This window comes from Ascaphus truei, chromosome 4 (assembly GCF_040206685.1).
Source record: "Ascaphus truei isolate aAscTru1 chromosome 4, aAscTru1.hap1, whole genome shotgun sequence".
In the NCBI taxonomy this organism is placed as follows: Eukaryota; Metazoa; Chordata; class Amphibia; order Anura; family Ascaphidae; genus Ascaphus; species Ascaphus truei.
This window is the reverse complement of record NC_134486.1, coordinates 285,814,548-285,831,156: the sequence shown is the minus strand read 5'-3', so window position 1 is coordinate 285,831,156 and position 16,609 is coordinate 285,814,548. Positions and strand designations below refer to the sequence as shown.

The 16,609-nt window shown below is 40.8% G+C and overlaps 1 protein-coding gene across 2 annotated transcripts in view; it reads right to left on the bottom strand.

Moving 5' to 3' along the window:
* The window catches only part of SOBP (sine oculis binding protein homolog), a 131,330-nt gene that overhangs the window by 50,021 nt on the left and 64,700 nt on the right, over positions 1 to 16,609 (bottom strand). For both annotated transcript variants that reach the window (XM_075597560.1, XM_075597562.1), the window contains exon 5: positions 5,479 to 5,574. In XM_075597560.1, coding sequence (XP_075453675.1) covers positions 5,479 to 5,574 — 96 coding nt within the window. The remainder of the gene's footprint in view (positions 1 to 5,478; positions 5,575 to 16,609) is intronic.

Here is a 16,609-nt window from a genome sequence, read left to right as displayed (position 1 = left end):
CCACCAAAATATACATTGTACTGTGGTGTGGTTACAATAAACCATTTTTATACAACATCGTATTACATTTTCTTCCATCTTTCTTTTCAATATTATTATCCAACCTTTACAACAAACAGTCACCTATTGTTCCACGATTTATAAATAATACTACCTATTACGCATTTACATCCCGGGCAACGCCGGGTCTCTCAGCTAGTAAAAAATAAAAAGTTCCTGTTTACTTCCCATAAACAGAAACATGAACATAATAGTCTCAAGTTGGCAAAGAACATTATGCCAACACAAAATAATCGAACATGAATATATTAGCTATTCAGGGCTGCTGTAAAACATGCCTGGAAAACTGTGCTCAAAAGTATAGCAGATAAACACCAATTAGGCTATCTCTTTAGAGAACATTCCTCCCTCCGCTTGCAATCATTCCAACTGCAGTCTATGTTTAGGAAGAAAAATTGTCCTGTTCCTGAAAAAAAAATCACATGCCAATCTACAGTATATAGCTAGCAAGCTGCAATCTCAGAAACCTTTCTATAAGAAGAGACATATAAACCCATATTTACTAAGCAGTGTTATTCAAGCACTAAAAGGCATCTTATGGAATAACACCGCCTTGTACATATCGGCCAAGAGGAGGGAGATTTAGTTGTTAATTGAATGTTCATAGATTATCCTCCCTGTACAATGCAGCTTGCTCAGTTTGATGGGTCAAGGAGCTAAACATGAATAACTATTTTAAATGTGTTGTACATTTGCTGCAACACAAAATACATACAAGGGCTGCTAGAGATTGAGGGTTTTCACCACTTGGGCTGGAGACGGGCAAGTCCATGCCTAACAATGTTGCCAATATTATCAATAAACAAAACTTCAGTGAGAAATTATTAGACTGGAGAAAATATTTCATAACATTTTCACAAAGAACATATTAGTTGCAGGTTTTGCTTTCAAGAAACCAATAAGAGGGTTCTTTATGGAGATCGTGGCACATGGACTTTTAAGACCTCACAGGTCTGTTCTTAACATGTTGCATAGTAGAACAAGAATGAAGGCAGCATATATTCCTACGGTGGTGTGGAAGGGAATAGATTAAGGGACTAATTCCATCGGAGCCGAAGTGGCTGTTTTCCGGACGAAAATCCCCACTGACTTTAACTGGGACTTGAAGTTGAAAAAGGTCCAAACTTCAAAGTATATAGGATATGCCCCGAACACGACTTGGTTTCATTCAGGGTGAATGGACTAACATAGGATGAGGACTGCAGGAGAGTTGTTAGGCAGACAGCTACTCAAAATGGGGTGAATCTGCTTTTCCATGTCAGCGAACCCCTCCAGTCATTCAAATGTAGCTCAAGGTTTCCTTGACATGGAGAAGAACGCTTCCAGCATATTGGCTAGGGGCCATAGTTAGCAAGTTGCTTCTAATAAGTCAAACATCGAATGACCTGATTTACTCCCTTACTTTTGGGTATGGAAAATTAATGTATTTGAGTTTCTGTGTCCCATGTGTTGTGGGCCTATTTGGTAGAAATGTAAACTATTATGGTAGATAATGCAAATCACTGGTTTTCGACCATTTAAAACCCTTTCAATCTACTATTGTTACTCAATGGAATCCCTTAAAATTGTATTGTGACTTCATGGAACCCCACCCACTGATCCAATGCACAAAACAATAGATTTGCTGTGACATTGCTTATATTTTCTAAAGAAACTAACAGGTTTTGGCATTATATATACCCTATTTCCTCAATTCTAAGACGCGCCTTTTTTTTTATTTTCACATGTCTGAAATCGGCATGCTTCTTAGAATCGATGTATTGCAGATGGTTGAAGATGGACAGCGGGCGGGAGTGTGGTGGCGGCGGCAGGACAGGTCCCAAGTCTGCAGGTGAATGAAGATAAGAAGACAGCGGGCGTGCGATGGTGGAGGCGGCTAATAGATCATAATAGCAGGAGCAGAGCGGCATAGGGGAACGGCTTGGGAGGTGTAACACCGGAAGTTGACCGGTGTCTGACTTCCGGTTACAGTGTGCACCTCCCAAGCCGTTCCCCTATGCCGCCCTGCTCCTGATCAGCAAGCCCGCACGCCCGCAGTCTTCTTATCTTCATTCACCTGAAGACTTTGGACCTGTACTGCTGCCGCACATCCACCCGCTGTCCATCTTCAACCATCTGCAGACGTGGGACCTCTCCTGCCGCCCGCTTCATCCTCCGCTGACATGGGACCTCTACTGAAACATGGTCAGTGAAAAAGTAATGTTTCTCGATTGTAAGGGCCAAATCGATGGTGCGTCTTACAATCGAAGGCGTCTTACAATTGAGGAAATACGGTAATTGTAACATTTTAATATAGAAATCCAGGTGTGTTTGGGGAGCGCAGATATGTAACAGACAAAAAACACACAAAATATAATGCAATATGTCTGTGCTACATTAAAGTGATACTTTTCTTCAGATTCTGGTGAAGTGTGTACTCACAAGTCTCTCTCTTGTGTGGTGTAAATAAAGGTATCTTTATGGCATTGTGCCTGGCTTCTCCATACAGATAAATTCCTTATTTCTATAATGAAGCAAGAGAACCAACCATAGTGTGATCAGAAAGTAAAAGCTTTATCTTAAAAATATGGTAAAACACGCTCACATGGTGTTGGTAAGTAAAACAGCAAATTGATCATAAAATGATCCACACCGGCAAACAGAAGCTTCGTGGCTGGAACAGTACAGCCCGTCCGCTCTCTCAGCTGATCGCTCTTCCCGTCTGTGTCTGTTCCGGTGGAATCCCCGGGTGACGTCAGACGACGGGTGCCGCGCTTGGACAAACAGGTCGCTGTGCAATCAGCCTCCCTCTTGGTACAGGATACAGGATACACTCATCCTATACCAAGAGGGAGGCTGATTGTAGCGCGACCTGTTGTTTGCCCAAGCGCAGCACCCGTCGTCTGACGGGAAGAGTGATCAGCTGAGAGCGCGGGCGGGGTGCACTGTTCCAGCCACGAAGTTTCTGTTTGCCGGTGTGGATCATTATATGATCAATTTGCTGTTTTACTTACCAACACCATGTGAGTGTGTTTTACCATATTTTTAAGATAAAGCTTTTACTTTCTGATCGCACTATGGTTGGTTCTCTTGCTTCATTATAGAAATAAGGAATTTATCTGTATGGAGAAGCCAGGCACAATGCCATAAAGATACCTTTATTTACACCACACAAGAGAGAGACTTGTGAGTACACACTTCCCCAGAATCTGAAGAAAAGCCTCACTTTAATTTAACACAGACATATTGCACTATATTTTGTGTGTTTTTTGTCTTTTACATATCTGCGCTCCCCAAACACATCTGGATTTCTACAAGTTTCATTTGGATTGCGAGGACAATCTAATATTATGGTTTGAGCTGCATATTTCCATCTGGGTGCACTGGTCACTTTCACATTAGTGTATGTCAATTGCACGGTTTTTGTATATTTAATTTAAATATCACTGATTATATTTAAGCGCCACATTGATACCTACTTGTTTTTTTAACATTTTAATATAACATTTACCAAAGTTGCTTTAATGATTACATTGAAAATATGGCAATTATTGGGTCTTGAAGAAAACAATATCTATTATTACTAAATTTAGTCTAAGGGTTCCATGGAATGCTAAATGCTAAAAAGCACTAAATGTTGAGGATTCACACAGTGGGGTCTATTTATCTCAGAGCTACAAAACTAAGGCATAACTGGTGCAGTACTGTTGCCCCTGTTTTGCAGGCAGGGGACATTGATGAACAGAACATAAATACCAAGAAGGGGTACTATATAAACACCTCTTTGGTACTCTATATAGGTTTTCATTCTAGTACAATCACACTATTTAAAAATATGCACATCTAATCTTGAAATCTTATCTACAGGTTATGAAGAACTTTCATGCTGGTTAAAATGTATTACAACCTGAGAAAATCTACTTTTCTCCATAACCAAAGGGTCTTGTAGACCTCGGCACTACACAAAAGTACTTCAACGGGCAATCCCATTCTCATAGCTTCAGATTCCCATGCATCCCACGGTGTCCATGTTACTCCATGTTACTCCATTTAAAAAACAAAGTTTACTATATTGACTCCCTGACGTTGTCCTTATATTGGGACACAGGAAAAGTAAAACAGTAACTTTAAGGGAACAGAGATGACTAAACTGTAGGCATTTCTGATGCAAATGGTTTAAAGCTCCAGTTTTTGTGGAAAAAAATAACATGTACAATGAAACTTATAATGAACATGCTACAGTGTTAAGCAGTACAGAGTGTAACTACAATCTAGCATTAATAGCTTTTTCTAATGACATATTAGAGAACCAAAAGGTAATAGTGGGGCTTATCAGTAATTAAATGTTCTGGCCTTCAATGTCTACTCTACTTGACTTCCACACACCATAGAAAAAACCTACTATGGCAAATAAATCAAGCCCAGATTCCCAATAGGGTGCAAAGCTTCAGCACACCTCAGTTCCTATTCATATGAATGGTACAGTAGTAAAGGCGTGCTAAAGCTTAGCACCCTTTTGTGCATCTGGGGCCCAGTTTGTTATAGGTGTGGGATACGAAAGCAGGCCCATCAAAAGAATCAGCTTTCAGCTAAATATGTCATAAAAATGAGTGTCCCAAATACAAGTACTACCCTATTAATTTGCAAAAATAAAAACACTTAATTCTACTCAATTATAAATCATTTTAGTTTTAAGGATTGCCAACATGTCATGAATACTCTATGGCCCACATCCACAAAAGGGTGCTCAGCCTTAGCACGCCTTTGCTATTGATATGAATGGGAGTGAAGGAGTTCTAAAGCTCAGCACACTTTTGTGGATCTGGGCCTGAGGTCGTTATTGCAATCCCAGAATCCTCTGCTTGCCACAGCCTCACTGTTTAGGGGCACTCCAAACACGAATGTGAAGGGATGTCCTGGACTCTTTCAGAAGGCAAAAAAAAAAAAAAACACTTTTATTTCCTTTTTCTTTACAGTAAAAACGGATTGCACATTTGTAACTCAGCACGGCAGGAAACAAAATCAAATCATCTTGTTTTTGATAAATAAGATCTCTCTGGTATTCTACGTGGGTCTCTTTTATAACAAAATAACAATATAAAGTAAAAAAAAAACACATTTTGGTTCTCTTTTCTCTAAAGAAGTGTTTTTAGACAGCTGTACATTTATAGAGATATTTCTTTTGATTATATAGTGCAACATGTTTCGTTTTCATAAATAATAATAATAATAATAATAATAATCGGGCAAAACAAGCAATGCATCTTTAAAGCATATGGTTATTCTGCATGGTACAAATATAGCATTAGCATTAACAGCATATACAGTACTCAATGATCAAATATTTTCTTTACTATTAGCGTTAAAAAAAAATAAGTTCAAGCATTTACACTGTGCTAAAGTAACAATCTCGACTTGTTGAAATATTATTATTCTTACAAGTAGTTCGCAGTTATTCTTGAAGGCAAGTCTCGGAGTTTCCTTAGCATAGTGCTGCGGGGGAAAATGTTCACCATGTCCATCTTCATCTCTAGCCTGAGGGGAAATATAATGGCCTATTTAGGGACTTGGAATATTGAAACGAAAATAGCTAAATTCATAACAGCTTAGAAACAAAAAACAAAATGGCAAATATGCAACATTTGATAGAATATGTATACATATATACAGTGTTCGACAAACCTATACATTTGCTCGCCCCGGGCGAGTGGATTTAACCCCCGGGCGAGTAAATATTGGCCCAAGCAGCACACGTTTGGTACTAGGTGGCGAGTAGATTTTTTTGTGTGGCGAGTAGATTTTTTGGTGATTTGTCAACCACTGCATATATATATATCTGTAGATATACATATTATATACTGCTATATAAATATATATTTTTCAATATATTGTACATCGTTTAGATAATAAAACTGGGAAGAGCGTTCTCTTCACATTGCTTAGACATTAACACATGCAGATTCTCTCTCATTTAACATTTTAAAGAGTAAGAAAAAACACAGTGGAGTATCTACACTGTGCAGCAATTTAGCAAGCATTTCCCATGTCTCATTGCAGTGTGTTTGCAGCTACAAAGCGCTGCCAGGAGCAGAAGCTGCTGCAGTAACGCATAGTGGTATGCCGGGCTGTACTCAAACTCCCCTCTCATGGGGATGCACAAAACTGTCAACAATAACAGTGCTTCATTAAAAATGCAGCGATTCAAAAATAAATAAAGATATTTCATTAGGATGATGGGTTGCACGGTGTGAGTTATTTTTGATGTACATTGTTAATTAAGGAAGCTGCAATTGAAATGGAAGCATTAAGTGGGAGCATTAGCCCTGCTGCTTGACTGGAATGTTTTATTTCTAAATGACATCAGTTTCTAGTTCATAGTGAAAGCGTAAGAAGGAATAGGTGAGAGGGGGAGTGTCACAATGCTCATTAAAACGTTCATTTCGGTGACATTTGCACTCTGCTCAGCTCTCATCTCATATAACTGTTCTGCCTCTCTCTCGCTCTCATGCCTCCTGAAATTCACAGCTGAGCTGTCTCCAGCCCATATGGCTTGCATATAATTATGCACATTCCATTTTACACTGCATTAAAATGATGGCTTTCTGGCACAAAGCCAGCTTATTTAAATATGCGCCACTGAACTCGAGGGGGAAAAAAAATCATTTAAAGTGAGAAAGAAACAGGGAACAGTCATACAGCAAGCAGCAGGTACTTGTGTTTGCTGTCCTCAGATAAGTTGCTCAGTATGTCTGGCGCACACACAGAGGCAACAACTGAAAGGTACCTGTGGCGATGCACAAATCATGGAGAAACAGGGCGGCTGCTTTCCTCAAGCACCGAGGTTCCTGTTTTATACATGGAGTGTGGGATTCAGCGATGCACTTTCTTACAGTTCTAACAAAGGACACGAGCGAATAACTTGGAGTAAAATCTCAGAGTTTATGTACATTGGCATCTAAGGTCTTACATGCAATCTGTCGAAAAACTGCCATTCAAGTCATTGATTGTATTGCGATTGGCCACCTCGGAACTTATTGAACGGGGTCCTAAGTAGGAACTCTGCCCCTCCCATGGATTTCAGGTGCTCGTGGGTCAATGGCCTAACTATTTTTCTGCCAGAGAAGCCTGCATTGCATTTCTCCCCAATATGGTGTCGTTTCCTCTGGAAGTTAAAAATTAATGTGGTGATCCATTTACTCAAATGTCCATATGTTGCAAATGTAATTGTACTGATTCATAAAGCTGCACTTTTTATTTAAAATAAAAATAAAATCTTCAATGACAAATAAAAACCAGATTACTAGTGCCTGTTGCAATATAGAAAGCAGAGAAAGACAGGTGCTATTTTTCAGCTCCCCCTCCATGTCCTTCTTGAGAATACAGTACTTCTCTTTCGGAAGATAAAAAACCCCAATATGTTATGCAGTTAAGTCTATTTGTTCTGTGGTGTGAATACTATTTTATTTGGCTTAACTGTAGTACCATTGAAAAATACTATATATCCCTCTTTATCAGAGAAGTTTGCAAATAAAAATGTAGTGTTATTGCATCACACATTGACCGCTCTGCACCTGCTGCCTATTTTTACTTGTTTTGTCACGGACATAATAATCTCCTATATAATAATAATGATCACTATTCAAATTCTAAAGGGACAGCTCAAAGGTTGATACAACACAGATACTACCCTCTAACACAGGGGTGCACAGAGTGGGGGTGCAAGAGTTTCTGGGGGGGCACGACGGTTACAGAGGTCCCGAGCTCCCCCCTAAGGCATTTAAATTAAATGCCGGGGGACCGTGCAAGGTCTCTGTAACTAACTTACCTTGACTTCCAGCAATGCGTTGTCATGGTAAGCCGGCATCAAATGGAGCTGTGGGGTCACGTGACGTCGTGTTGCCATGGCAACGTGACGTCACATGACCCCGCGGTGTCATTTGACGCCGGAGGCGAGCGAGGAGGGCACAAGCAGGGGAGGAGAGCAGGCAGAGCGGCACATGGGGAAAAGATTGCGCAACACTGCTCTAACACACACATTAAAAAAAATAATATTAACGCACATATTTTTCCTTTTTTTAACCAAAGGACACACATCATTGTGTAGTGATCCTGTGGCGTTCAATCAAACAGAAAATCCACAGATGCAGCAAGACTGACGGTCTTCGGTGCCGTAACCATGACGGATGCCGCACCGGAGGATTAACGCTGTGTGGTGTCCGATACGGAAGCATAGAACCACCGCCACATAATCGCGGCAGAAACTGTCTCCAGAACCGCAGACTTTCCCTTCTTCGACCGGTGACAGTGATTCTTGCTACATGTGCATGCTGAGACCGCGGCCCCTAGGTCGAGTGTGACCCCTAGGCAGCGTGCTTGTGATACTGGGTGTATGATAGTACTGGCAACAGTAATGGAGAAGGAGGTAGTAGGGCCAGGCTTGGGAGGAAATATGAGGGGCTCCAGCTCTCCTCAGCTGCGAGGCCCCTCTCACCAAACCCTCCTCAGCCTCTCTTTAGTGCACCCGGCCAGCCAAACGAGAGGCGAGTGAGGGGTATGAAAGAGGAGTGAGTGGGAGGGGGATGGGGGAGAGAGAGAGAAAGAGGAGTTTGAGTGAAAGAGTGGGGATGAGTAAAAAAAGTGAGGGGGTGAGTAAAAGAGAGAGATGTGTGAGAGGGGTAAGTAAAAGAGTTAGAGAAATAAGTGGGAGAGATGGGGGGACTGAGAGAGTGCGGGAGAAGAGTGAGGTGTGAGAGGAGGTAAGAAAGGGAGAGGGGGTAAGAGAGAGAGGGGGCATGACATAGAGGGATGGGTGTGAAAGAGGGAGAGATGGGTGGGAGAGAGAAAGAAAGAGAATGGGGGTGAGAGAGGGGGATGAGTGATAGAGGGGTCAGTGAGAGAGAGAGGGAGAAGGGGGTGAAAGGGAGCAGGTTGTAAGAGAGACAAGAGGATGTGAGAGAAAGGGCATTAGATAGAGAGGGATGAGTGTGAGAGAGGGGTGAGCGTCAGGCAGAGAGGGGAAAGTGAGAGAGGGGAGTGTAAGAGAAAGAGAGGAGGGGACTTATAGTCTCAACTACAGTTTGGCCCACGTGGAGACTCTAATCCTGGGCCCCAGGAAAGCTGTTGGCGGCCCTGACGGGATTGGTAACATAGTGTCTTTTCAGATATACAGTATTATATTTAAGTCATAATCCCCTCAGAACAGGGCATTACTGGCCAATAATTCCCTGGCTGGAAGAGTTGAAGGCCCGAGGTGAAGCCGAGGGACATTGACCCAGCCAGGACATTATTGGCCAGTAATGCCCTCTTCTGAGAGGATTATTACTATTATAGGCTTTTTTTTTTTTTTTACCTTTTTAATAAAAAAGATAGACACTTTTGTAGTCATATTAATTCTTACAAGCATGATTGTATACATTCTTATGCTTTCACTGCACGTTTATTCAAATGAAATTGTACATACACACAGCTATATACACACAGCCCACAGCCCACCCCTCTACACTCACAAAACACTCTGCAGCCCCTTTCTATACCCACACTGGAGCCCCCCTGTAAACCCACAAACTACAGACACACACACCAACAAAACACACTCTGCTGCCCCCTCTACAGCCACAAAACACACACACACACACACACACACACACACACACACACACACACACACACACACACACACACACACACACACACACACACACACACACACACACACACACACACACACACACACACACACACACACACACACACCAACAAAACAGACTCTGCTGCCCCTCTCTACACCCACAAAACAGACAGACACACACACACACACACCTTTCCCCTCACTCTCCTGTGCGGAGCTCTCTGCAGGCAGGGTGGGGGAGGAATCAGTGCCTTCTGTCCAATCACCTCCCCTGTCTGAGAGCTGATCTCACTCTGTGTGGATGAGAACTCAAAGCTGATTGGCAGAAAAATTTGTCAGGGTGCCAAAAATTCAGAGCCATTACTGATTGGATAATGCCCAGAATTTTAATCAATCAGAGAGAAGGGATTTCAATAATGCCTGGAATTTAACAGCTTTAGTCTATAATATATTTTAGTCTTTTGAAGATTGTAAAATGATGGCTTTGTTTCCATCATCAAGATGTGTCATTGGAACTCGAAAAACACTATATAAGTATAAGTATATCTACAGTATAAGGCAACGCTGCATTTTTTTAGCACGATTCATAGGTAAAGAACAGAGCAGCTATACCATGTCTACCTAAATGACAAAGATAAAAAAAAATAATTATACTGTACATATGGTATCAATCAATATGCAAGTGCAATGTTTTTTTGCGTGTTGTTTAACAAAAATCTCCAAAAAGCATATATGTGTAGAAGGTCATTTATCAAGGATATATACCAGCCAAATAACTCTTGGACAACAGTGTGACATAAATCTAGTCCTGGTTTTGTATTCCTATTTGTTGGTCTATTAACAACTTTGTTATAATATGGTAAAAAGCCAATCTGTATTAATATCTCAGTGTTGACGTAGCATTAGCTGGAACGTATGTGGGAGGGGCACAGCGAATTCAATCATCCATTTTCAATCATTTTGATTAGCTTATTGGGTGACTAATGGACCCTGACCCTAGTAGGGAGAGTCTTAATCAGTCCTGGTTTTACCTATCTTGTTCTACACAGAACATGCAAAACCTATAAATAAGATATTTTAGGGTGAGAGGTATAAAACAAGGACTGTCTGAGACTGTTGCTGGCAATGAGGATCACTTAACAGCAGCTGCTGCTTCTTGTTATAAAGAGCAATAGTCTCATATTTAAGATAAGTGCAGTAAATATGTGCCACATTTGTCTTAAAGGTCCAATAAGAAATAATTTAGGCTTGAAGCAAGCACAATTTCCTAAAGTGGCTTAAGGTTAGTAAACTAATAGTTATGGGACTCAGGCTAATCTTTTTAAATCAAAATCCAGAGTTTACTTTTTTAAATATTTTAGAGCATCACTCACAGCCACATAAGAATGGTTTGAAAAGGCATTGCATTACATTATTGATATGGCATCAAATGTGCTGGCTAAATGAATTGAACATATTGAAGCCGACAGATTCAATGTTATTGTTTTAGAGGTTCTTTGTGATATATGATCATTAAAATACATATTGCCCAAGCTTTCTGTATACATTTCAGCGGTGAGTTCTCACAGCTGCAGGGGCGTTAATATTTATACATGTTTTATAGCACAATGTAAACACATATTTCATTGTTTTTTAGTGTATAGTAGATTGTGTCAGACAAGCAAGACAGACAGCGCCAATTAATTTTGCACCTGTTTATTGTTTGATATTCGGATTTTTCCCATTTACGTTAGGTATTCAAATAGTCGTAATGTAACGGTAATGTAATAAGGATTAATAGGAAGCAATTCTTATACAAAGCAATACTGAGAATGACCACAGAGCAGAGCTGCGCAATCTTTCCAGCGTGCGCCCCCCTTCCTGCTCATGCCCCCCTCCCTTACCTTCTCTCCGGCATCAAATGATGCAGTGGGGTCACGTGACATCACATTGCCATGCCAACGTGATGTCATTTGATGTCGCGTTGCCATGGCGACGGGTCACCAAAGAGAAGGTAAGTGAAGTTGAAGAGGCCTCACACGATCCCCCGGCATTAATTTAAATGCCTTGGGAGAAGAGAGCGGGACCTCTGCATCCGCCGTGCCCCCCAGTTTGCGCACCGCTGCCATAGATTTTCAAAGTCCCCCTACTTGGAGATCCCATTTAAGGGGATGCTCTCATCTTAAGGTAGGGGTGGGCAACTCCTGTCCTCAAGGGCCAGCAACAGGTCAAGTTTTCAGAATATATCCCTGCTGCAGCACAGGTGGTCCAATCTGTGCTCACGCAGGGATATCCTGAAAACCTGACCTGTTGGTGCCTCTTGAGGACTGGAGTTGCCCAGCCCCTGCCTTAAGGGCAGTGATTCTCAAACCCCTGGAGACCACCAGCCGCACCGGGTTTTAGGGAATCAAAATGCCTCGGCTTACAGGTGAATGCACCTCGCTTGCATATGAATGGTGATTGTTTGGTTGCCACAAAAAAACCTGAGCGCGCTCAGAGTCCGGAGTAGATGTTGGAGAAGCACTGGACTCGAGGGAATGAGAGAGAGCACGCTGCATGTAGGTAACACAACACACGTGGCAGCTATGCACAAGTTGTTACTACTGAAGACAACTGAACACCAGTGACTCCAGCAACAAAACACTAAATGTATCAGTGTTTGATCCACAAAAAATACTTCTATTGTTTTATACTAAAAAAAAAGCCCTATAATAAATTGCTCTGATGCAGTAAGGTTAATAGACATTCAATCCATGATTTTCTATGATTTTACTCATGTAACAATGAAGGGCAAAAAAGGAAATTGCCAGAAATTACCCAGCACGTATTGCTCAATAAGCCATTTCCAGTCATCTTGGATTTCTTCTTGGGTGACCAACGGATCCTGATCCTACCAGGAAGAGTCAGTCCAGGTTTTTAGCTATCATTCAATATGGAAGTCAGTGCTGTCACCTCTAGAGAAAACATTTTAAGGTGGGAGCTACAGTATAAGACACGAATAGGAATAGCCCGATGGAATTGTACGGCCGTGCGATTCTGCCTATACTGTACGTCTGCTGATACTGCGCTTAATAGGCGCACCGCCAGCGAAGAGTACATGTATTTGTGTGTTGATACAAGGATACTATTTACATAAAATATCCTTTCCTGCAAAGATATTTGGTTTGCGAGTCACATATTTAGCCTGTGAAAAAGAAGATAATATTTCAGGCAGTGTGTCAGATATGTACGTCCCATGGGCACTAACTTCTAATAAATCATATTTTTATAGCATATCCGACTACTGATGTAAGCCGACGCTAGGTCAACAGTCTGGAAGTGCAGCCCACTTTGTCCTCTACACATAATTTATTAATGTGCTCCTGGCATTTTTGGCAACTTGGCCCTACCGAATGAAACACAAACTGATCACTGCGTGGGGTGAGAGAAACGCTTTGCATCAGTTGGCCACATATACACATTGTGTGTTATCGCTGGGCACAGCTGTACTCTAAAGACATGCAAAATGATAAACCTTCCCTCCCGCAGCAAATCATGCAGGAGAAAGACCATTTAGAATGAAAGCATGTACCAGTTCCTGGCGCAGCTGAAGGTTAGCATACTAATGGCTACATATAACGTTTGCTTTATGTAGTTACAGTGCAATTGGTGGCATCAATTTTCAAATACAGTGTTTCATGTAAGCAAGATTAGTGTCAAATAGTGACATTTACAATGCATTTAAAGCTGCACTCTATAATTAGGGATTCCGGTGTTTATTGTTTTGTAATACAGCAGGAATAAGCTTAAAGGGGTCCATGTCAAAATGGACATGAAGCAAAAGGTGACATTGTGTGCTCATTTGCATGTCATTACCCAGAATCCCTAGCTGCAGTGAGAGCACTGTATGCTAAAGAGACAATGGTGAAAGGCAGGGTTGCACACCTGTCTGACACATGTGAATGTGCTCACAAGTGATATTTTTATTGGCTGTACTCTATATGGTGGAGGGTTTTTGGCACTTTTTTACCCAATAATAACTTATTTTTTTCTATAATCTGTATTTATTGTTTTGTTTTTCCGTTTGTTTTCTTTGTTTAAAAATCTCTCTTTATCAGTGTTAACCACGGGGGGTGGGGGGAAATTGACACATTTGAATTTGGCATTTACCAGTGCACGTATTTTTCATTTCCGTCCTCCCCTCGTGTTGCCTTTGTCTCCTAACTGTGTCTGGGCTGTTACAAGAGCTGGAACCCAAGAGGAAATGATAACTCATTTTTTATTGGTTTTAACAGTCAGTGCAAGATGGGCAATCGGTGGTATTCATTCAGGGTTTTCGGATTCTATATTCATAATGAACATGATCATGAGCGTTAAGAATCTCATTCACTAAACGAAGCTAGCTGCACCCGCCATTCACTGGAATCCTATTCAAATGTATGTGATTACCACGTGTTATACACTTACCAGCAATTGGCAAATTGTCCTCTATGTGAGATGCTGCTTAGAGCAGTGATTCGCAACTAAACGTTTTAATGGTGAGTCCTTCCCAACCCTCAGATAAGTATGTCTCTAAACAAAAACCCAGCTCATGGGAGAAAAAAAATAGGAGGAGGGAAAACTCTAGACTTTAAAATAAAAATATAGGAACATTGTATCTCTTTTTAGAAAAATAATGAAAAACATAAATGGCTCGCTGGATAATTATGTCATATAAGGAATACGAACGTCACAGGTTGTGTGGCTGTGGATACCAAAAAGGGTTGTTGTAAACAACATTTTGGAGAGCTACTTCCAAGAAACACAATACAGGCATACCCCGCTTTAAGTACACTCACTTTAAGTACACTCGCGAGTAAGTACATATCGCTGAATAGGCAAACGGCAGCTCACGCATGCGCCTGTCATCACGTCCTGAACAGCAATACCGGCTCCCTACCTGTACCAAAGCTGTGCGCAAGCGGGGAGACTATAGAGCCTGTTACAAATGCGTTATTTACATCAGTTATGCACGTATATGACCATTGCAGTACAGTACATGCATCGATAAGTGGGAAAAGGTAGTGCTTCACTTTAAGTACATTTTCGCTTTACATACATGCTCCGGTCCCATTGCGTATGTTAATGCGGGGTATGCCTGTATATAACAATATATACACTAATACATTTTAAGTGTGTGTAACATGTATTTTGGACATAAATATAGTATTGTTTTGCCTCTCTTTCTTCCGTTTAATATAAAATATAGTGGCTTATGTCTTCATGTAGACTCAGTGCTTGCAGTATTTATTATTATAGAAAAAATTGGTCCCGTAGCAAATGTCATGGTATTTATCCAGTTCCATCTGCTAATGGTATTCCCATCATTTTTCCAACTCCGTAGCATGCACCATGGCGTGTGGTGCAAGAAGTTTTTTTGATATACAATATATTAGCCATTACGACTTGGCGTCACCTCTTTTTAGTTATATATTTTTCTAAGATGCTGGTTAACGTGGTAGTGTGTCCAGCCCAAACATGTCAACTTATATAGGCATGGTACGCATACACAAAAGTGCACACCCATACAAATTATATTATATATAACGAAATATTATATTATTGTTGATGACTTCCTAGCATGACTTCACTAGTCACTACCACTAAAAACTACGCACGGCGACCTTTAGTTACAGCCAAATATTATTTTGACCCCTAGAGGGCTCTGCAATGCAATGTGTTGAAGTGATTAAAGTCTAATGATGATAGTCATTCTGTAACTTCATATTAAACATTGCCAAGCCATGGTACAAAGAAGAAAACATACACATCTGTGTAGCCAATGGATTTTGCAGTGATTCCAAAATAAGTATGGCAGATAATCAGTACATGTTTGCCTCTAGCATGCAATGTATTTTTGTTATGAGACCAGCTTTTTGCTCTTATTGAAGCATCTGCGCCTCTGTGTTGCCAGGTGTGTGCATATATTTTGATAGCTAGCCAGCCCCAGTTAAGCCTAGCGGGTGCGACAGTACTATGCATGATGTTTTAGTACTGCAATACAGAACAAAGCTTTCTCTTCGTCAATCTATGTAGAAACTCATGATTTATGGGCCACTGTTAAACACAATCAGCTGTCTAAAATTACTGGTGTAGACATAACTTGCCAACTACAGTCCATTACCCAACGCGTAGTGACCGATGGGCAAAGTAAGACAATAACTGCTTCACAACCTGTATACATTTTTTGCTGACATGAATATCCAGCTACAGTAATGTGAAGACAGAGACAGAACTGTGAAACAGTGAGTGTTTCCCTGCTGAAATATGATTTCCATTGAAGTTACAGTAATGCAAACTTCGAGTGTCCACTCATGTACCCGTGAATGCACATCTTGGGAACTATTTATGAAACTACGATAGTGCAATCAGGGGATCTATCCCACGGAAAATCCGACTGAAGTCCAGGTGTGGTTTCCATGTGATAGTGCCCTGATCGGCACTATTGCAGTTTAGTGAATAACACCCCTAAAATTAAACAAATCAAAGCACATTAGCAGTAGTAGGCACTTGGACCAAGATAAATAACTCATTAGAGAACATTAGACAATTTGCAAGTTATAAGTCTCTGAAATATCCCGACCATACTTGTGAAATCCAAGATGCTTGTATGTGTTAAACAATTAACCTTCACTTAACCTTCTTTAGTTACTTAAATACACAAACTTTTTCAGTCAATATTACCAAATATCACCTTGACTTAAAGGGGGTAATTTATGAAAACCTCTCAGCTACAAAACCAGTGCTAAATAATTCACCACTGGGTGGCACATTTTTTTAATTATTATTTTTTAAATATAATACTTTTTTCTCAGTACGAAACTGCTTTTGCAGTCAGGAGATTTAAATAAATAACCTAAATAACATTCAGCGGGCGCTGTGTGTTAAGCACACAGCAAAAAAATAAATGGCTAGCAACTGCCTTGAATGTAAGAAACGTAATCT